This window comes from Crocodylus porosus, unplaced genomic scaffold (genome assembly GCF_001723895.1).
Source record: "Crocodylus porosus isolate Cpor-Errol unplaced genomic scaffold, CroPor_comp1, whole genome shotgun sequence".
In the NCBI taxonomy this organism is placed as follows: Eukaryota; Metazoa; Chordata; order Crocodylia; family Crocodylidae; genus Crocodylus; species Crocodylus porosus.
In genome coordinates, this window is record NW_017728943.1 from 79,618,865 (window position 1) to 79,641,498 (window position 22,634).

The window sequence follows — 22,634 nt, forward strand, 5'->3', positions numbered from 1 at the left end:
AGATATGGAAGGGAGCCTTGAGGGTAAAAAAAGTTAAAAACCACTTATCTAACTTGCCATTTAAGGGAGTTGGGGGCAAACTCTCATCCTGCTGCGCCCTGCTCTTTCCACTTTCTGCCCCTTCCCAACTCTTGTTCTGTACCTCAGGGGCTCCTCCAGTGTCTCACCCCTGTGCCCCTCTTGCTGACCCCAGGAGCATGGGAGTGGAGCAGATGAGCTAGGCTGTGAACTGCAACTCTGCACATCCACCCACTCATGTACACAGAGCATGCTGCTGGCAGTGGAGGGGGGACTGGCAGAGAGGCTGCCTGGGTATGCAGAAGAGTGTAGGAAGGCAGAAGCAGGGGTGGCAGCCCCCACAGAAGCAGCCATAGGTGCTGCTGGAGTAGCTGGGGCAGGTGCCGGGTGCCCGATGGGAAAGGAGAGCATTCACCTCCTCATAGAGGGGGATCTTTCAACATACTTTCTTTGCTCTGTCCAGTGGCACACCTTTTGAGAATCACTGGTATAGAGATTAGAAGTGATGACTGAAATAAACAAACCAGAAGGATGATACGAGGGTAGTGGTGAGAAGTAGTAGCATAAATGTAAAGTCCAAAGAAAAAGAAGCAGTTAAACAAAAACAAATATTTTTCTCTGTATTTATTCATGTATTGTTTACTGGTTTTTTTATTCATTCAGTCCCTACATCTACTCTAAGAAGCCATGTATTTATTTGATTCACTGAGGCATTACACTGATCACCAAGTCTGGAGCAGGTCATCTTGAAAGCTTTCTGTCCTCCAGATCCCAACTGTATCAAGTTTTTATTTATGGCAGAAAACTTTAGCCAGTTTGGCAATATTTGTGAGTGAGGACAAAAACACCACTGAATCTCAAAATCTATACACCTTGTTACTATCATAAGACTTGTGGTTGGGGGGACAGGGGTGGGAGGGGGCAGTGCTAGGCTGGTCTTGTTGCTGTCTCCTACTGGCTCCCCCTGGGTCATGCTGCCCCTTGCTCCTGTCATCTTTGACAGGCAGCCAGGAGAAGATAAATATATATTTTCTAAATCTGCAGGTCCTGTGGGCCAGATAGAATGGCCTGGCAGGCCAAATCCAGCCCACAGACCATATTTTGCCCACCCCTGGGCTAGAGGCTGAGCTCTGCCCAGGGCAGGACATAAAGTCAGTGCTTCGTAGAGTAGGGAAGCTCGAGTGACCTGAAGGGGCTGCCCATGCACCAACTAGTGTAAGAATAGGAAGCCTGATTGCCCAGGGGGTCACTCAAAAGGAGCAGGGCAGGTTCAGAGTGGCCCAGTGAGGGGTGGTATGTAAGAGGGCCTTTGAGAGTGGACAGAGTAAATAAGGCCCTGTGAGAGAAGTCATAGTGTGCGAGTAGAATGGGAGAGGCCAAGCCAGGGGCAGAGCTAGCCTGGCCTTGGGCCACGGTTATGATCTACTTACGATGCCATCTGCAAGGCATAGGACATGGCATAGGGATAATATGGAGCTGTGTACATCACCCCATGGTATCAGGACATTAAAATGGGCAGCCTCCCTCACTTTACACCAGTTATCAAACAACAACTTGTCGCGGGCAAGATTGGGTGGACTGCCCCACATAAACAGTTGGGTGGGCTGATGTTGAGATCTGGTCTTAACTTGGTCCCCTGTCACAGAGTCATTGTGGACAGCTTGTTAAAAACATCAGCAGCCATCAAAAAGGAAAGCAAAAATGTTAGGAATGATTAAGAAGGGAACTGTACACAAAATAAAGTATCATCATGACCCTTTATGTATCATCATGACCCATGGTGCATCCACACCTTGAATACAGTGCCTAGTTATAGAACATCACCCTGCAAAAAGAATATAAAACTACAGAAAGCACAGAGAAGGCCAACAGGGATGATCAGTGGTATGAAAGGTATGACACAGCATCTTTAGTGCCTGTTACTTTAAGGGCTAGGCCTGGAAGAGGGCAGGTGCCTGATTAGGACAGCCATTTAATGCCCAGCTCTCTGGGCTGATGGGGGGTAGTTTGTGACCAGCCAGCAGGGGAGAAACATCTCTCTGCTGAGCTCCTGCCCCAGGAACAATGTGGAGGTAAAGTGGAAGCTATGGGGGAGGAAGAGGCCTCAGTGGTCCTGGGTATGACCTAAAACTGCACCCTGCTAGGGAAGGATGGCCTGGTGGGGCTCCTGGTAGTGTGGGAGTCCCCAAGAAATGCCTGGTCAGTTGCCTCCCCAATGAAAAGTTACCTAAAACCTAGCCTCCACCATCTAGTGGGTTTTTTAGTTAAAACTGGTGGGCCAGGCATGTCTAGGCAGGCACCTGAGCCTATGGGGGTGGTCAGGATGGAGGATCCCAGAGAGCACTCGCCCTGGCAATGGGGCGGTGTAGAGCCCCCGAGAGATTGGGGCAGAGAAATGGCCCAGAGATGGGCATGGGACAAAGTTAGCCTCAGTTTGACAAATTGCCTGGTAGCCATTCAGATGAGGTCATGACAGAGCACCAAATTGCTGCATGCCTGCTGGCCAAGTATTGAAGGGAAATAAACCCGATGGCCCAAGGGGGGTGGTCGCTCAGGGAGCAAGGGGAGGATGTGTGTGGCCCAATGAGACCTTGGTGACAGCAGGGGGAATGAAACAGTCCCCTGTGAGAGGGGGGCTGCATGCACGTGGCCCATAACTGGGCAGTATGGAAGAGGCCTAACTACGGGCGAATTCAGCCTGGCCTCAATCCAGAGACAGACAGAACTTATGATGGCATCCGCGAGGCATGGGCTGCAGTGTAGGGGATGGTTCGGAGCTGCACATATCATGCCTAGACATCAGGATCTTAAAATGGGCAAACTCCTGCCTAGTTAAGATCATAATTTAAATCACACCGAGGTGTGGCAGGTGAGACGGGTGGGCAGAGTGTCCATGGACAGGGGCAGCCCAATAGAAAGATCAGGGTAGCAAGCTTGCTTACTGTCACAGAGGGGCTTCCATATGAGGGGAGACTAAAGCAGCCAACATTATTCGGTTTAGAAGAGATACTTAAGGGAGGACATGATAAGGAGTACATAAAATACTAAATGGCTAAGAAAAAATATAATACAAGAACTAGGAGCCATAAAACAGAACTAGTAGGTAATAAATTCAAAACCAACAAAAGTCCTTTTAACACAAGGAATTCAAGTGTGGACCTCATTTCAACAAGATACTGTGGAACCTGAAAGTTTACCTAAAAAGGGATTGGACAAATTATTGGAGAGGTGCATCAGGAGCTACTGAGCACAGGAGTTAGGAGTACAGCCTCTGAATCAGAACGTCTTAGAACTTAAATTCTGGGTGCTGCAAGGGGGAGAGAAACAGTGGAAAAAACCTTGGTGATATTCTGTTCACTCTCTCTTTCAGCATCCACTCTCTGCCACTGTGTGACACAGCATACTGAGCAACACGGATCTATGATCTGACCCAGTAAATGGCAGTTCTTACTATCTAAAAATATCAAATATTTAATCTTTTTTCTTAACTTCCTACTGCAATAAAAATGCAGGATACTAAGTAATCCTTTACTCAAAATTTATCATTAAGCAAACACTTATATTTTTCAACACAACAGTTTTATGAGTTACTTACTTTTTCTAGCCTTTTACAAAAAGCTTCAAATTTGCCAAAGATATACATCTCTGACACCTCAAATGTCTTTTCCCCTAAGGCTTCCAAGATCTGTGTCCTTGTTTTATGAAAACATTTCTGATATTCTTTAAATAAAAACATGCAGTCCTAAAAAGGTTAAAAAACAAATACCATAATAAATATTAGTTAAAGGGAAACATACAGTATTTATTATGATGTACAAAAAGTCTGCTATTTCTGTTGGTATGCATTACCATTTTGACACTAGAATGAATATGTGGAAAAACCTACTTAATTTACTTATAATAGTATTTTCCTATTCACATCTCCAAGAAAAGAGTACCAGGGAAAAACTGTGCCTTCTCCTAGAGACCCATGCAAAACAACTAAGCTAGGCAAATGGCCAATAATGACTTGTATACCTATTTCTTATCATTAAAATAATTTATTCATAGCACAAAACTTATATCTTGCCCCACTTCCAAGCACTGTTTCTCTTGAATTCCTATCCCACATCTTTTTTCCTGTACTCATGTGATGTGTCATCTTAATCTAATACTGCAAAGAACTAAAACATATGTTTAAATTGAAACAAGTAATTCCCTCTAACTGAATTATAAAATATTATTCAAAATCCTCGTAATTGAGAATGTACATCAATCTTTGTCAGAGGGCTTCACTAATAAATCTTTACCATGTGTCAGCACCATAGCCAAAATAAATGGGGCTATAATTATAACTAGGGCTTCTGAATGGCATATGATTAATAGTAACATGCAATAATATGCTTAATAATGCATCAGATGGTTTATATTAAATAAAACTAGATCAAATATTAGTCCATTAGCACCTGATGGTTTGTTTTAACCTTAATTTAAAAAAAGAAAAGCAATCAATAGCTATTGAAAAACAGACAAACAACAGTCAAATCATAGTCAAGGTCCCAAGTATTTCACAACACCATGGAATTTGTTCTAGAATTCACACCTATTGCAAAATTGTGTTCCAGAGTCTTAGTTTTCATTTCTGTAAACAGTTTTCTAGTCTGAGTAGTTACAAAAGAAAAGCCTGAACATATGGATCAAGGGTAAACCAATGAAATTTACTAATGTAATGATAATGATAATGTAATCAAGGATAAACCAATATAATGATAATTTTTGGAAAATTAACAGCATCAGCAATTGGCTTTTTTTGGCTGATGTGGCCAATAATGCCGTTGATAAATGCCCCATGAATGCGTGCAGCCACAGTGAAACACAGGCAGCCAGGAGCATAGCCCAGCATCATGGAAAGCAGCCAGGTCTGGCTGCTGTTGTAAGGGGCGTGGGGAGAGACTGAGGTCCAGGTGGTAAGGGAGGGAGTGGAGAATGTGCTGCACAGCCATGGTGGGACATGGGACAGAGCTGTGAGCTGATCATCTGCGGGATGCTGGGACTGGGGTGGAGGGGGCGCGGCTCCTGCTACTGCAAGCATCCTAGCATATCCCCCTGGATCTGTGCCTGAGGCAAGGGTGGGCTGCTGGTGGAGGCTGAGGCCAGGGGTGGTGCTGGGCTCTTCCCAACAGGGAGTTTGGGCTGGGGCTGCACTCAGGGTGGGTGGCAGCGAGACTGGGAGGGGGCTATGAAAAATTTTGGGGAGGCTGTAGCCACCCCCGTAGCCTCCCTCCCAGTGCCGCCACCACCTGCCCTGAGCCCAGCCCAGCCCAGCCCAGCCCCCCAGGAAGAGCTCAGCACCACCCCAGCCCCAGCTCACAGCAGCAACCTGCCCTCACCCCACATATGTATCTGAGGGCACTCACACCCTGTACCCTCCTGGGGTGCATGCAGTGACAGGAGTCAACTCCTCCCACTCACACCTCTGTTCTGCAATCCACCCCAGCTGTGCAGTGCCTGCCCCAGCCCCACTCCCTCTCTCACCACGAGGGCCTTGATCTGCACCCATCATGCCTCTTCCCTCCCTCCTTGCCCTTTCCGCCACAACAGACTTACCAGCCAGATGCTGCTCTCCAAGCTGCCCGGCTGCATATTGGGTATCAGCCAATACAGCTCATTAAAAATTGGCCACCAGTCTTAGCCCAATGAACCTTTATTGGTGCACCCCAAATTTTCCTATCTTATTCAATAGAATCTTCAAATGTATAATATTTTCTCATACAGTTGCAGTATTGTCACACTTGCTGCACAGGGCCTTAATCATATGCAGTCTGAATTTGTTTTTTAAGTTACTTGTAAAGTAGAACAGCAAGTGCTCTAAGAAAGTCCAATACTGTTATTGTGTTCTCTACACACCCCAATACTATAATCCACCCAAAGTATACTCTCAGTGATTTGAAGGTCTGAATTTATCATCCTCTGTTATCCTCCTACATTCCAATTCAGTTTGGTCTCAGAGGCACCTACGTTTAGGCATTCCAATACCTAAAATTGAGGTGCCTTACCTCAGAGAGAGTAACCAAATTTTAACTGGATTTAGATATCTAGGAACCTTATAACACCAACGGGAAGAATCAGTCACCTCTGAAGAACAATTCAATTTGACATAATTGCTCTATATAGAGATTGGGGGGGAGACAGATGCCTCCCCAGGGTAATTCAGAAAGCCAAGAGGTATTTAGAAGTAGCCAATAAAAACAAAACAAAACAAAGTGCCGGGATGGGTCTGAACCTCTGCCCCTCAGTAGGGTTTAGGGATTTAACTAAAAGTACACAATGGTTACCTTCAATAAGTCTCAACTACACTATATCTACACTACAGTCTCAAATACAGTAATACTAAATCCAATACACCTACTCCCCCATCTGACAAAAAGCAGTCTGTCTAACAGTTGGGAAAGTAGTAATGCCCACTTCTTGCACAATAACCTAGTGGTCGGAGTACTTATGCATGAAGAATGAGATCTGGGTTCTGAGTAGTCTTTACCTCATGGGGATTAACACATGATCTCCTACTTCCTTGTAAGTATCTTACATTGGGGACAACAGGCAAGAAAACAGAAGGAAATATGCCACTGCAGCCCAGTGTTTACATAATTCCCCTGGGAGTAAGGCATTCTGGATTCTGCCCCCTTCTCTGAGGGTTACTTCTATTTTTAAATAATGATTATCTACCATAAAAGAATATCACTTACAACTAGCTCATACACTGCTTAACTACACAGCTGTATACAGTATAGGCAAAACCTGAACCCTGAGGTTCTTTTGTTCCTTCCCTTTTCTTTTCTCCTCACCACTCCTTTACCAATTAATTTGTTTTTCCTACTAACATTTCTGAAATCTTCCCCATTCTATTCAACACATGGCCAAATTCTGGCTCATGATATTAAGCAGTTCTCATCAAAACTATTGACCTCTACATTTCCAGTCTCCATGACTCCTCCTCCTCATCTTTCCAATACACTTAAACACTGGGAAGTGTGAAAACCCTACCCTTCAGTGGGGTTTAGGGGCCTGACTCAACATGTATATTAGACACCTTCATTCAGTCTCAGTTACACTGCATACACACCACAGTTTCAAGATAAGCCAATATAAGATCCCTTTTTCACTCACCTCCTATCATTCTTTCAATGGTCCCTATGCATTTCTACATAAAGCCTGAACTCAACCCTGTTTTAAACAAATACTGCTTTGTCTACATTTCATTATTCCCCATCATGCCTAGTACTTTGCCCATTCTTCTGCTCCCTCTGACCCCTGCTTCCACTCTTCTCTTTGGACTTTATTTAACACTACTAATGATGTCTAGAAAAGACATTTCTCCTCCTGTACTTTTTTAGATCTTAATCCTGCTCCTCTAGACCTATTCACCTTCTATGCCTTCAGTATTTACTCTTCCAAATTTTGGTCTACTTTCAGCTTCTATCTAAAAATATCAGAATTTCTTATTGTGATGTCCCCAGATGGTGATGTGAGTATCTCCCGCTCACTGGGCCAGACACCCCAACTCGCCTACCATGACTTGATGGAAACATACTTGGAGGGGTTCAGTAGTGTTCCCATGCTGTCTCGGGGACAGTAATACACACAGAATTGGTGCTGCTGGTCCTCCTACACCCCAGTCCACTCACCAACCGTGTGGGCTGTTGTGCCTCCATTCCTAATTATTGGTTCTGGCTCCTTATGGCCTCTCATTGAGCCTCACCACATGTGTCTCAGGGGAGAGTACAGGCTTATGGTTTCAGCCTGGCTCTTGTCCCTGCTTCTTGACCCTGCTCCAACCCTTTGCCAGGCCCAGAACAGCCATGCCCTCCTTAGGGTCAAGTACAGCTGCAGTGACTCAGAGCTCCCAACGCTGGGACAGAGCCCAGAGTCCTCCACTGGGTGCTCTGCCTGGGGAAGCATGTTCTGTCTTCCCCAATTTGTCCTACTTTGGCGGGTCAGTGTTGTAGAGAGCCTGTGCTAGCCAGGACCCACCCTGATGAGCTCGTTGTCTCACCCCACTGGCTTCCCCTATGCCTGGCCTTTGCTGGGGTTTTTAAACCTCCTGCAGCAGCAGGCAAGGCTGATGTCATCAGCCAACTGCCGCCCAGCCTGATTGCCAGCTGCTTGCAAAGCCAGCTTGCACGGCTCTGGCTCTCTCCTGGATAAGTTCCCCACAGCATCGGCGTTCCCGGGGCTGCCTTTGGGAGCACCAGGGTCTTTACCTGATGCCTCTGACCCTTTGAGCAGCTCTAGCTGCCACACGTATTTTTTCTCCTATTCTCCAATTACTTATTTTGCTTGTTTCAAATGTCACTTTTTCATTCCTTTACTCATTGCCTTCAAATTCTATGCCTCTTTATCTTGCACTGTAAATTCTATAAGGTGTTATGACTGATAAAAGTATCTCTAAACAACAAGTTGACATTAAATGTTCATAAAACAAAACGATGTATTCTTGTATAATAAAAATATTTGACCTTAATGTAGCCTTGCTATTAGCATATGTTTATCAGGTGAAAATTAAAAGCCAGGGTAGGTGATCAGTAAAAACAACAAAATTACATTATACAGACCTGAATTTTTTTAATAACTACTGGTATTTCCTGGTCCCATACACGAGAAACACCACCATCAGTAATATAGGCCTTGCATGCTGTGACCATTTGATTTGTAACCTAGTATAGACACATGAGTACAAACAGTACATCGTGTTAACCAGCTCCAAAAATAAATGCCACTGCATCTTTAAAAAATAAATTATATGTCTGTAATTAAAATTGTTTAGTAACTTTAAATTTCTTACCATCCATGATATTAAGATAAAAGTCTAGAATTTATGGACTTTGGTATAATATTCTTATAGGCTTAAAACATAAGGGAAGTTATTTGTTTATAACCCTGCTTCCTGAAAATTACTTTGACAAGATTCTCACATCCAGGTCTTACCTTCCTGGTTCAAGTGGCAGAACCATTGAAGTTCTGATAACTTTTACCTATGTGAACAATAATAGCTGTGAATCATGTTCTCTGCTAGGAGTCATGCATCATGTGGGTGCATAGGACATGTACACACATGCATAAAGATACAGACACATACATGTGCAAAAGGCAGACACAGTTCTTTGGGTAAATGTGATATCTTTTATTAGACCAACTAAAATAGTTGTAAAAATTGTTTTTTGCAAGCTTTTGGGCACAAACACCCTTCTTCAGATTCTCTTTATGCCTGAAGTTTGCCCAAAAATTTGCAAAAAACAATTTTCCCAACTATTTAGTTGGTCTAATAAAAGATATCACATCTACCCAAAGAACCTTGTCTGCCTTAGTTCTTAGACCAACACAGCTACAACCAACAGCCCTAATACATGTGCAAAACACACACATATACAGACCTACACACAGAATATCACTATTTCAAACTTTGATTGAGAAGACACCATTTCCAATGCACAAACAGTCCTCCAAGTGTTCCAGCCAGAGATCTTTGCATCTGTGGACAAAGGTCAATTCCCTATGAACAAGTGTTCTTTCAAGTTTGACTGCTAATAATCAACATTAGAGGCATAACACGCAAGAATTTGCCCAGGGAAGACCTCTCTCACCTTCCCCACATTGGGCAGTGTGTAGGGGCAGCAGGAAACAGTGCTGTGGACGGTGTCATGGAGTACAGGGTATTCTGGGAATTAGTTCTGTAGACCTGCAAAGGAATTCACTGCTACTGGGGAAGGGCTTTCACCCCATTTTCTGCCACTCAAGCTCATGTCAAGATGAAAAAATGCTGACTTCTGCAGCAAAAAATGTGGGCAAACAAGACAGGATGGAACCAAAGCAATGTTACTTGATTCAGCATGGAAAATGCAGAGGTACAGGCAGACCTACAGCTTTCAAAGGGAGTCTGCAGATTTGTTCCAATGTTACTGGATAGCAAGATTTAATCAGACCCTGTGTCACTGCATTTTACAATATGGCCTTATAGGATTCTAGTGTACCTTAAAAAAACTTCCCCTTTAGAGAGGCAAGAAGTGTTTTTTAATTCCAGAAGACATCCTATAATTTTAGAAAGATAAGATTTGTGAAGGAGATGCATGAAAACCTGCACTTGCCACTGTCAGCTCCAATTAAGTATATTCTGGAATATTTTCTGGAACATTTATTTCAACTCAAAGTTACAGATTTCTAATATTATCTCTTAGAATATGTTTAAATTGATATTTAGGGTCAATGCTGAGCATTGCCCTCTACCAACCTGAGCCACATGACCTTCCATGCCAGCCCTTATTCAGTTTTACTCCCAAGTCTCACTTTCTGCTAATACTTGCCAATTTTTCTCATAAGTAGGATAGGTAGAAGATACTTGATTACCACAGTAAATTGGCATCTGACTTCCTCAAAAATAACTTTACACCAAAAAACAGCATTTCTTCTTCAGTAAAGACTGTATTGCATGTCCATTCACTTTTCTAGAGTAAATTGAGAATACTCTGAAATCACTGGTGTTGTGAGTCTGCACCCTTAATTATAACTGGAGATTTTCAAAATGGACTCTGCATATTCACATTACTGGCTTCCTTTCCTGCCTTTCTTGAAGGCGCAATAAAATCTGATTTTGGGAAAGTAGTAAAAAAACATAGACGTAGTAGATGCCATGTCTCTTTTTATATCCTTGACCTCAAAACATTAAGGAACACTGAGGGCAGAAGTAGGAGGGGTGTGAAAGCTCTACTGGTATGAAAAGATTTCATTGGCTAGAGCCCAGTAAGGGATGAGTAAGATCAGGAAGGCCTAAAGACCCATCCTGGTAAAACCTGAAAATGCACCATACTGGGGCTGGTTAGTGTGGTGGCAACCTATAGGGGGTGCATGTGCACCCCCTGAGATTGGTGATACACCCCCTGAAAGAAGCACTGCCACCACTGCCAATGGTGCCTGCAGGCAGCCGCTGCTTGACATTCACCCTCCCCTACCACCAACACTGCTGTGGCCACCTGCGGCAGCTCTTCCAGGGCCCCACTACTGACACTGCTGCTGTCACCTGTGGGTGGTCACCATGCCCCCCAGTCTCCAGGGGCACATGTCACATGGTGGGGCTGCCTGTGGCAGGGCAACCTAAGAAGTTTCACACATGGGCCACCCCAGGGAAAGGTGATTATGAGACACTGGAAAGCCTCAGCTCCACATTCAACAAGCTTTAGCTAAAGCACCCCCACCACCATTTTGAAATGCAAGGATGTAGATATATACAATGCTCTGGGCACTTTAATTACAGCTGCTTTTGGAAACACTCTAATTAAAGTGTGTCCCCCCCCCGGGCACATGTATAAATGCCCCTAGACACAGGCAGAAAGAGAAAATTTTGGGTTGGGCACCCATGGCACTGTCAATCTGTAATAAGGAAATCATCTCCTCTATAGCAAAGGCATCTGAGAGAAAGGGCTCATGAACCAAAGGAATGCCAGATACCCCAGGGAGATAAGCTTCTGCAGGATTCTGAGATTTGGGAGGAATTGGAATACTGCTGCTGGGAGGCAATGGAGGTGCTGGCTTGGAGTTATTTAGAAGGCTATTTGTGTGATATACCTGATCTCTGGATCCTAGGCTTTGGGGAGTTCATTTCTCCAGCAGTCAGGATGGTAGAATCAGCAGGAAGGCTGATCTACAAAACAGTGGCAGGACTCATGCGGTGGGACAGCATGGAGAATTTTAGGGCTCTGGGGGTGCCCCATTGACAAGTTTGTGACAATATGCTTACCTTTATAAACAGTGATGTCATTCTCTCTGATGTATTATAATATCTTGAAACGCTGTGAATCATTCTTATAGCATTAATCAAATTTTGTATTCCATGTGCCATGGATACCTAAAATTTTTAAAGAAAATTTCACTTCTCTGTTCTTAAGGTTTTTTTATTCTCAACTTATAATATATATTTTTATTTAAATAATATATATTGATTAAATGATCAAAACCAACTCACATCTTGCACAAAAAAATTGTATTACAAAAGCAGTCAGGCATACCGAATTATTACTAATTTGGTAATAGTAAAACATGTAAAATTTCTACATAATCTGATGTGACAGAGAGCCTGGGGCACTCTGTCATTTTAAGAGATAAGCAGCCTAAGGAGAGTCCTGCAGAACAGGCAGAGAGTCCCGCTGTATCTGGGTAGCCATAGAAATGAGCTGCACGTGCAGGTAACCCTGGGGAGTCACCTGACTGGAAGAGGGCAGGGCCCCGCAGAAGATGCAAGGCAGGAACAGAGGCAGACCTGGCAGTTTGGCTCCAGAGGCTGAACAAGGAAGAGCTCTGTAGAGGTGCCTGTGGCTGAGAGGCAGATTGTCAGTGTGCTAGGCCCAGAGATAGCTAAAGAAAGGCTGAAGGATAGCAATGGATTAAGACCAATGTTTGGGTAGGACTTTGTGTTATAACCAGAAGGGCTTATATTTTGGTTGCTGTTAGATCCAATGCCTGGGGGGAAGAGGAGATTCCAGCACCCAGGGCGGACTAGGTACTTAAGTGAAGATCTGGTGGCTTGGGCGAGACTGTAGGGGTAGTTTTGGAGGCCCCATAGAGGCCACAAGAGACAATTTTCATTAGCACCTATGGAGCATAGACTTGGGGGCCAGAGACCCCAAAGCCTGGAGTTGGACAGAACCTGGGCCTAGGGCCTAGTCAGTGAGAGCCCAGGGAAGCTCAGCAGCCCATGAAAGGGCAGAGATAAAGGCCTTGGAAGGCCAGACAAAAAGCTGGGGTCTGGTACAGTGGACTAGAGCTAGAGAGCTCAGCAAGAGAAAAAGGGGTGGAGACCATGAAGGCCAAAGCCTAACACACAAAACAATTGAGGCTCACTGTAGGTCCCTCAGCCAGCCTCCCTCCCAAAAAATATTAACATCAAAGGCATGATGGGCTAGTAAAGGAGGTAAGGACTTCAGAGATAAGGAGCAGTAATTGCATGACCACTCCCCCTTAGGAGTCATAAGAGTTGCCCCTGGAACCTGAATCTGTCACATCTGGTCAATGGTCAGATCAGAGGTGCAGACATTTTTACCTCTCAGTGGGCACATCTACACAAGACACTTCATTGCACAGTAGACCAACTTACTGTGCAGTAAAGCATTATCATCTAAATGTGTGCATCATTTACTGTGGTAAAATAGTCTAATATACAGTTGGCTAGTAACTGTAGATACAGGTAGATTTACTGTGCAGTACCTACTGCATATGTAGACAGCTGACCAGAAGCAATTTGCTCCCAGTCAGCCCAGGTGTAATAGTAAGAACTTTGTTAAGAGCAGGAGTTTTGCATGCTGTGCTAAGAGCAAGAGTTTTGCATGCTGATTCCATAGGAGGCCGGTGAAGCGGCACATAGCCTGCTGCTCTGTGAGTGTGACCGAGCCATGAACCTAGATAGTAGAATGTTGTGCTACAGGGGAATGTGGCAAACATCAGGTGAACTGGATCATGACTCATCCCCATTTTCCTAGCTTGAGATAGTGTTGTTTACTTCAGACTATATAAGCTGTATTTTCTTAAGTTACTACGGGTTCCTTCACTCTGGCAAAAGTCCTGACTTGCGCAGAGTCCCAGCACAGGCTATTGCATCCCTGGGATCGGGACACTCCAGGGCCAGGGGAACCATGCGGGGTAGCAGCTGCTGCCTAAGGCTGGTGTGAGGTGACTGTCCTCTCTGCTCTATTCTATCACCTGCTTCAGCAAGTATCTTTAAATAAAGCTTTGGAAGGGTGAAAACAACCGTGAGTACGTCCTTTGTTCAAGCGTGGGGAATTTGCTGAACCTGGGAGTTCAGTCTAAGACACCAGGCAACAAGGGCAGAGGAACTGTCCCCGCACTGGGCAGCTGCCTGCTTCCCAGCTCTGTGCCCCAATCTCCAAATAGGGGTGTGGGGCTAAGAAACAGGCAGTTGCCCATGACAGGGGGCAGTTTCTCTACCCCATGATGCTGGGAGACAGGTAGATGCCTGGGGTAGGGGACTGTTTCCTAGCCCTGGGCCCCAATCTGCCAATCAGGGCACAGGGCTGGGAGGCAGCTGCCTGAAAGCAGGACAGCTCCCACTGCCCCCCAGAACTAGGTCCGACCCTGGTGCCCCCTGCCAACCTGGGGCTGGCACCCAGAGTAACCTGGAGCTCCCCCTAGCTACTGTGGAGGGGCAGAGTAGGACAAGAGTATCCCTGCAATGAACTTCCCCCAGCAGGTGCACGTGTTTAGGTTACCATATTTCCAGTATCAAAAAAGAGGACACTTGTGGGGGTGGGGCAGTGATATGCCCATGCCCTACCTCTGCCTCTCACTCCTAAGCCCCTGCCCCCACAACCTCCAGACACACATACACAACATGTCTCTACCTGGGAGTGGCTTGCTGGGGCCTGCTTGGGGAACACATGACCCCCAACAGCCAATCACCCTGCCTGCAGCTCCCATCCCCAAGCAGCCAGCCCAGGAAAGCAGAGGAAAAGTAAAAACCAGGACACTTGCTCTCATTTTAAAAACCCACCCGGATACAAGGACGGGGGCCACAAAAGAGAACATCTCCAGGAAAACTTGGACATATGGTACCCTGGTGTAGACGCCCTCCCAGGGAAAGCTTATTAATCCTTATTTTACTATGCAATCAGTTTAAAGCGCATTAATAGAATGTATAGATGCGCCCAGTACAATTACCTCCATGCCTATAAGGAGTAATATGCAACTAAAATCACTTGTATCAAGCACAGACTATCTAAGAAAGGAAAATCTTAAATTATATACCAGGAGAAAAACCTTGAAGATGCTCAGTAGTAGAATTATCTCCCAGCAAAGAGAGACACCTCGGACTACTGTGCATTAACCAAAGAACTAAAATTAAGTATTCTATCTGGGCAGAAGAATGTACTGTATGTCCAATTAGCATAGGTCTTCTGTATGTAACTTCTATGATGTTTTCTTTAAGAAGACTTTCAAACTAGTAACTCTCACAGAACAGTCTACATTTGATGTTTACATGAACCTGTGAATTTGATGTCAGATACCTGGCACCATCTAGTGACACACTGTGGTACTGAGGGAAGACTGGTTAATCCTATTGATTACAGCAGGGATGGCCAACTGCCAGCATGCAGTGCCCCAAGTGACATAGGCAGCTTCTGTGTGTGGCATGTGGCAGACCAGGTAGGAGACAGGCAGCACAATAGGAAATAGGGAAAGAAGCAGAAAAAAGAGCAGCAATCAGACAGGGGAAGGGAACTGTGTGGCAGTTGGGGAGAGTGAGGGACTAATTTTGTGTCACATCTGCCAAAAGTTTGACTCCCACTAGATTAGTTTCCTCTACTCCCATTTTATGCACTTTATATGGGAATAGCCACTATGGGAAGCACTATGTCTTTATTAAGCAGAAAGTAAATATATGCTATATATGATTGATGGGTAAGTCCTAGACAGAAACTTACAAGAAAATACTTAAAGCAACATTCCCTGGAGTTCATAGGTGCAGAATGGGAAAAAGAGGATATGACAAACAAAACTAAGCAACCAGTTTTTTCCTAGTTGCATTCCTCCTTCTTCCATGTCAACTTAACAGACAAATGTGGCATCCTTCAAGTAGGTCATACAGACCTGGCAAAGAGAATCAATTAATTATATTCTGCACCTTATGCAAGAAACAAGACTAGTTGGTAGTTTTGCAAACAGAAGAGGCAGATAACTTAACTTGTCATATCAAGATATTACCTGAGATTAGTAATACATATGACATAATTAGGATTCATAACTGGAAACAAAAGAACAAAATGCAATCTTTCAACCAATAACGAAACCACAAGAAACACATCAGATACCCAAAGAAGAAACCAAAACCTAAGCCGAGCATATATTATTTTCAATATGTATACAATCTTGTATCTCATTTTAATACCTCATTTTCACATCTAAAGTGGGTATAGCTTGGAAAAATACCTTTAGTATTAATATATTTGTCCCCTGCTCAAGAAATGCAATGATTCCACAGCACCTTGAGTAAAGTTGTCTAAACCTCAGAGTAGGTAGGAGATGATAATCACAGTATTTCTAACAAGCACTCACTGGCTTCCTTTGAGAAACACGCTCATATGCCAGCTGTGTTTAAACAAGCTATAAGGTTGATAAAGCTGACTAAGACTTGAGATAGACATTTTGGTCTCTTCAGAAGCTCCTACAATTGGGTCTTTGAGCATGGAGACTATAGTGATGTCCCTAAGGTAAATCACTATATTAGGTGATTATACATATTAAGAAAACCAGAAGTGACTAAACCATTATAAAACCCTGCAGGATCAGGTTCTTACAGATAATTATTTTGGCTGCCCTATATAAGGTGAACTAATCACCTCTTAGAGATGCTTATCAGTGTCATACTACTAGAAAAATATGGAATAACAGACTCCTTTACTTACATGAAATTTTCCCAGGAAAAACCACAAACATATAGCTGTTCATTTTTTTCAAAGAGGCAGCAGAACACAACCTTCCTCCCCTGTATTTAGGTCTAGAAAAGCCCAGCACTGAAGCACACAGGGGCCATGTTCTTCTCCCAGCTTTTTCAGCCACAGCCAATCCCACTGTGGACCACTCAGGCCAGAGCAGAACTGCCCTCCCCCACCTTTTGCCACACAACCTAGACCCAGTTGACCTTAACTTCCCCTCCCCAGACTCTAGCTTTTGATTCTAAGAAGCATAGCTCTCTACCTGTCTGCAGACAACCTGGACATGGCACAGGAAATTCAAGGCTGGAGGACTTTGGGCATGGGGCAGGCACAGACCCCTTGCCCTTGTCACTCACCCAGCAGAGCCTGCACACCCTGTCACTGACCAAGCAAAGCCCTCTTCAGTTGGGAGAAGGCAGAGTCTCTCACAGTTGATTAGATGTGTGATTCATAAAATAGTGAATGATTTTATCCCTAATTTAAACAGAAGTAGATACCAAAAGGTCTGGACAATATTAGTGATGAAGGCATTAAAGTACATGCATATGATTAAAGTCCACTGAGCAGAACAGGTTGAACGACTTAGTTTGGAGTTTCCATCTGGAAATCATAGAAAGTTAGGGCTGGAAGGAACCTCAGGAGGTCATCCAGTCCAACCCCCTGCTCAAAGCAAGACCAACCCCAACTAGATCATCCCAGCCAAAGCTTTGTCTAGCCAAGTTTTGTAAACCTCCAAGGATAGAGCTTCCATTACCCCTCTGGGTAACCTGTTCCACTGCTTGACTACCTTCCTAGTGAGAAAATTCTTCCTACTATCTAACTTAAACTTCCCTTGCTGCAACTTGAGACCATTGCTCCTTGTCCTGCCATCTGGCTCCACTGAGAACAGTCTAGCTCCATCCTCTTTTGAACCCTGCTTCAAGTAATTGAAGGCTGCTATTAAATCCCTCTCTGTCTCCTCCTCATGACATGAAGAGCCCAACAAGATGGAAATCCCTCCATCTTCCTGCATTATGTGCAAGTACAGACAGAAAACGCACTGCTTTTCAGACATCTTTTCAGCCAAAAGATCCTGAAATGTACCACACTAGGCCCAAGTTCCAAAATGATGGTAGCTTAAAAATTAAAAAAACAAACAAACCAAACCTCTTGTCATTCATACCTGGACCACCCATGCCTACCAACTGAAAAAGAAAACCAGAACCCATTTTTATAGGAGGAAGAGAGGAAGCCACGTCTATAGTACTACGGTGGAATGTATCAGACACAGATTTAAATTCCTTGCGCTGCCACAGCTTTTCTTTGTGATCTCGGTAAGTCTGTTCTCTAATTTTCCTGCCTCACAAGGGTATCACATACTATGGTAATAGGGTTTTTTTTAAGTAACTTACCTGGCTCTCCCTTATCTAGAACCAAAAGAAGGAATAAACATGTACAGGAAATGAATTTCAGTAAGATTACTTAGTAGTGAGAGTCAAAAGAAAGTCTAATGGATTGCTGAACTTATTGAAGGCATAAATTAAACATGATTTTCTCATGTAACTCCAGGAAACCTCCCAAATTGCTTGTATTTCTTTGCCCATGTTAATGGAAATGATTACTCCAGACACAAAGGTTGTATCTAATTGAAGGGCTGTCTTAATGGTCTGTAAAAAATGACTGAGGAAAAAGATTCACTAAGCTGCAAAAGCAGCAAGAAATCTGGCATTCACTGTAACAGTCACTATCCAAAAAACATTTTACTGGTAATTATAGTTAATTTGGTATATACACAAGGTCCCTAGTCCTCTCAATCTGATTTTTTCCTGTTCTGAGACAGTTTAATCATCTCATTTTCTGTTCTTCTTCATCCTTCTGACTTCTTCTAATGAATAAACAGATCTTTATGTATAACAAAGCTAAGATACAACTACAAGGTTATGCTGACCCATGCTGAATGTTGGAACATGCTGAAATAAGGCTTAATTTATAGGCAAAGAAGGTAAAGTATAATTAAGTCTAATCAAATAATAGTTTAAAAATTCAAAGTTAGATTAGTATTTAGAAAAAATAATATTCTGAAGTAGAAGTCATCATAAAGAAGCTTCTGTCTTAAAGTTTACTGTTTTCTACACATTCTACATGAACATTTTACTAGGGGTGCGCCAATAAAGATTTTTTTGGCTGATACTGATAGCTGATTGATTATTAACCAGTCATACCAATCCAATAGCCAATATGCAGCGCCGCAGCTTGGAAAGCAGTGTCCAGCCAGTACGTCTGTGGTGGGGGAAAAGGGCACTGGGGTGGGAGCGGCAGATCAAGGTCCTAATAGTGAGGAATAGAATGGGGCAGGGGTAGTAGGCACTGCCTCACTGGGGCAGGGCAGTGCATGAGACACAGCCACAGCTTGTCCACAGGGGGGGAAGGAGTGGGGGCAGCTCTCTGCCACTGTGTCCACCCCTGGAGAAGGCATGGGGGGCATGTGCCTCCTGGATGTGTGCGTGAGGTGAGGTCAGCCAGCTGCAGGCTTAGGGCCAGGGACTGCACCAGCCTCTTCCCAGTGGAGAGACTGGGTCAGGACTGCGCTCAAAGGTGGCAGGGGCGAAAAGAGCGGTGGTGGCGCTGGGTGGGGGGCCCTTCTCCCCCCATGCCCCTTCTTCCCCCAGATTTACCACCAGAATGCAGCATTTATCACTACCAAAAAAAGCTAATTGTCGATAATGTCAATTTTCGTTTTATTGGTGTTGATTCAATATGGATCGCTATACTGGTGCACCTCTACATTTTACACTATATACTTGAAAATCACAAAGGATAGAATTACCAGATCATAATTGTAAAGTGGCTGACAAACTTTTTCAAGTGTGTATAAATATCTCACGTTGTCTTTTGATTCATTTGCTGTATCTGTGATTCTGGCATCCAACTCTCTCCATATCTAAAGGGAGCAATACAGTAAAAAAAATGTTTTGAATCACAGGAGTTAGGGTTGGAAAGGACTTCAGGAGGTCATCTAATCCAAACCTCTATTCAAAGCAGGACCATCCCCAAGTAGGTCATTCCAGCCAGAGTTTTGTCAAGTCAGGCCTTAGACACCTCCAAGGATGGAGATTCCACCACCTATCTAGGTAACTTGTTCCAGTACTTCACCACCCTCCTAATAAGAAAGTTTTTCATAATATCCAACCTAAACTTCCCTTGCTGCAACTTGAGACCATTTCTTCTTATTCTGTCATCTACTACAACTGAGAACAATCTAACTCCATCCTCTTTGGAACCATACTTCGGGTAGTTAAAGGCTGCTATCAAATACCCCCTGGGCATGTCTACATGAAACACTTAATGCTCATTGGAGTAATTCTACTGCGCATTAGTGTGTCATGCAAAAACCATACTAATGGACTAATGCACAGTAATTAGTCCAATGGGCATTAAGCATCACCTATAAAGCTTTCATTTGCACTAATGCGCAGTAGCACCAACTGCAGCACATTAAGTTAATACCTGTTACTATAGGTACTAAACTTAATGTGCCGTAATGACAGCACATTAATGAATGTGCAGACATGCCCCCTCGGTCTTCTATTCTGCAGACTAAATAAACTCAGTTCCCTCAGCTTCTCCTCCTAAGTCATGTGCCCCAGCCTCCTAACCATTTTTGTTGCCCTTCACTGGACTCTCTCCACTTTGTCCACATCCTTTCTGTAGTGTAGGGCCCAAAACTGGACAAAGTATTCCACATGCGGCCTCACCAGTGCTGAATGGAGGGAAAGAATCACTTCCCTTGATCTGCTGCCAACGCTCCTACTAACGCAGCCCAGTATACAGTTAGCCTTCTTGGCAACAAGGGCACACTGTTGACACATATTCAGCTTATTGTCCACTGTATAGTGATCATTTACCCCAACCAGGGATTGAACCTGAAACTTTGATATTATTAGGACCATACTCTAACCAAATGAGCTGGTCAAAAAAGTTTCCTCAAACACAAGGACTGCCATTTCCAGCTGGGAAGTTCAGGGAGATACACCCAGCCTTGAACTTGTAACCTTTTGATCCCTCTCTCACCACACAAGCCCTTGGCTACAGAGCCCAGCCTTGAATCAATCAAGGCAGAGTTGAACAGAATGGAGAATTACCTTCAATAGTTTAGAATGTGCAATATTTAAAACATTTATGACAGCTTTGCAGCTTGGTCCTTTGATCTGTTCAATAATAAAATTAAATTTGGCAGACGTGCGTTTCCAATGTTCTAGCTCAGTCAGCGGACCTGAATCATCAGCTTCTTTTCTCATCTGCTCACTCTCAATCAAAACCTACAACCAATAATTTTAAATGTAAAAACAAACTGCATTTCTATTTTATATATTTCATATTGTATATAACTATCAGTGATAGATATAATATTTCTAAATTTAAAAATAAAACATGAACTTTGTTCTCATATGTATTTGATTTCTTATAACAGAAATTTCCAGCCATAAATAATAAACAGCTGGGCTGAAGACATTCAGGATACAGTGAGAATCAACCTTTTTGACAGGGACACTACAAATTAGTCCCGCACTGTCCAAGTGCCACTCCAACTTCCTTCCTCTGTGTGATCTGCTACTCTGCTTCTGCTCCCCACTCTGTTTTTCCTGTTTGATTTCCTACTCTGGCTTCTGCTTCCTGCCTTATCTGCTGCTGTGCTCCCTATTCCTTCTCTCATCTGCCACATGATACCCACAGAGGCTGAGCCACTTACGGCATACATACTGCATACTGCCCACCCCTGCTTTAGAGATGGGATACAGCATTTCAAAGAATAATTCTATTTAAAAACGAAAAAAAACCAAACAAAAACAAAATCAATCAATCAATCACACTATCATACACTGAAACTTAGGCCAATGAGACATGAAACGAGCACTTAAGTGTTGCCGTTAGCTGGGATGAGCTAAATCGTGCATTTACGTGATTCCTTAAGAGTCTGAGTTTCAGTGAAGCTAACCAATTACTTTTTAAAAAAAAACCTAGGGAAGATAATTATTTACTTAGAAACAAACTTTTTATATGTTTTTCTTTTGTTGGACAGTCCATTTGACATGGTGGATTCAGAGAACACAGATGAAATTAGCAAGAGTATCAACAGTACATTGCCAACTGATAAAAACTTCCAGAAACATGAGGCTTGAAAGACTTTAATGGGGGAAGATCACTGGCATGAAGTGCCATTTCTCCATAGAGAGAGCTAGTATTTGGTCTCTACAGACCAAATATCAGTATATGCCTATAGGTGTGTGGATGTGTAAAATAAGTATGTTCCCTTGTCTTATTCTCCTCTCCTTCCTACTGTTTTGTAGACCACAATGATTTAAGACTATATAGGTTATTAAAGAACTTATTGGTTCTGTCCATTGGGATATACATTTTAAGATAACTTACTTGTTCAATCTGCTTATACCATATCATAAACACATCCTCTAGCTCATGCACTGTATCAGGATTAGCAGCTGCTGCTGTGACTTCCTCAAAGGACTGGAGTTTAGAAAAGTCAACAGAATCTATTTTTTTTAACTCAACAGTTCCTTTAATGCTTATTGTAGCACCTAAGATAAAACAATTAAAATGAAGAATACGCTCAAACCCTGTTTGTTTCTAGCAATCCAAAACACTTCACTCCGGAAATAAACCCAATAATCAATTTTGCTGCTACAAAATAATTATTTTACTTGGCTCACAAAAAAAGTAATAAAAAAAATGAAAATTGTGATCATAAATACTGTGCTAGCTCCTTCCTTAAAAATGTCATGCCATGCAAACTGAAGCCTATTAAGTAACAACATTGTATCTTCCTTGTAGAATAGGATTATATTTCTTTAATATGTTCAAGACACTTTCTTTTAAAAGGTAACCCTTAAATGGAATGATTTACTTAATCTGTTTCTTACCATCTAAAAATGAAAGATATCTGTTAATGGTTTCTATAAAATTCTGTTTTTCATATGTTCCCTGTTTGGTTTGGTTTAAAGCACCCCAATTGTTTGTTGCAAGAATAGCTGGTAGAAAAATCTTTGATAGCATGTTCCTAACACCAAGTAGAAGTCCTTCAGTAGCATCCAATGTACAAAAATATATATCCTGTAAAAGAAAACACAATTATTATAAGCAATGCAACAG

At 43.2% G+C, this 22,634-nt stretch overlaps 1 protein-coding gene across 1 annotated transcript in view; it reads right to left on the bottom strand.

The window, feature by feature from the left end:
* DNAH8 (dynein axonemal heavy chain 8) overlaps nt 1–22,634 on the bottom strand; it is a 310,177-nt gene that overhangs the window by 275,020 nt on the left and 12,523 nt on the right. The window contains exons 5-11 of the mRNA XM_019549625.1: nt 22,406–22,595; nt 21,900–22,063; nt 20,612–20,788; nt 19,297–19,410; nt 11,786–11,893; nt 8,610–8,711; nt 3,614–3,760 (exon numbers count right to left, since the gene is read on the bottom strand). Of these exons, the coding sequence (XP_019405170.1) occupies nt 3,614–3,760; nt 8,610–8,711; nt 11,786–11,893; nt 19,297–19,410; nt 20,612–20,788; nt 21,900–22,063; nt 22,406–22,595 (1,002 nt within the window). The remainder of the gene's footprint in view (nt 1–3,613; nt 3,761–8,609; nt 8,712–11,785; nt 11,894–19,296; nt 19,411–20,611; nt 20,789–21,899; nt 22,064–22,405; nt 22,596–22,634) is intronic.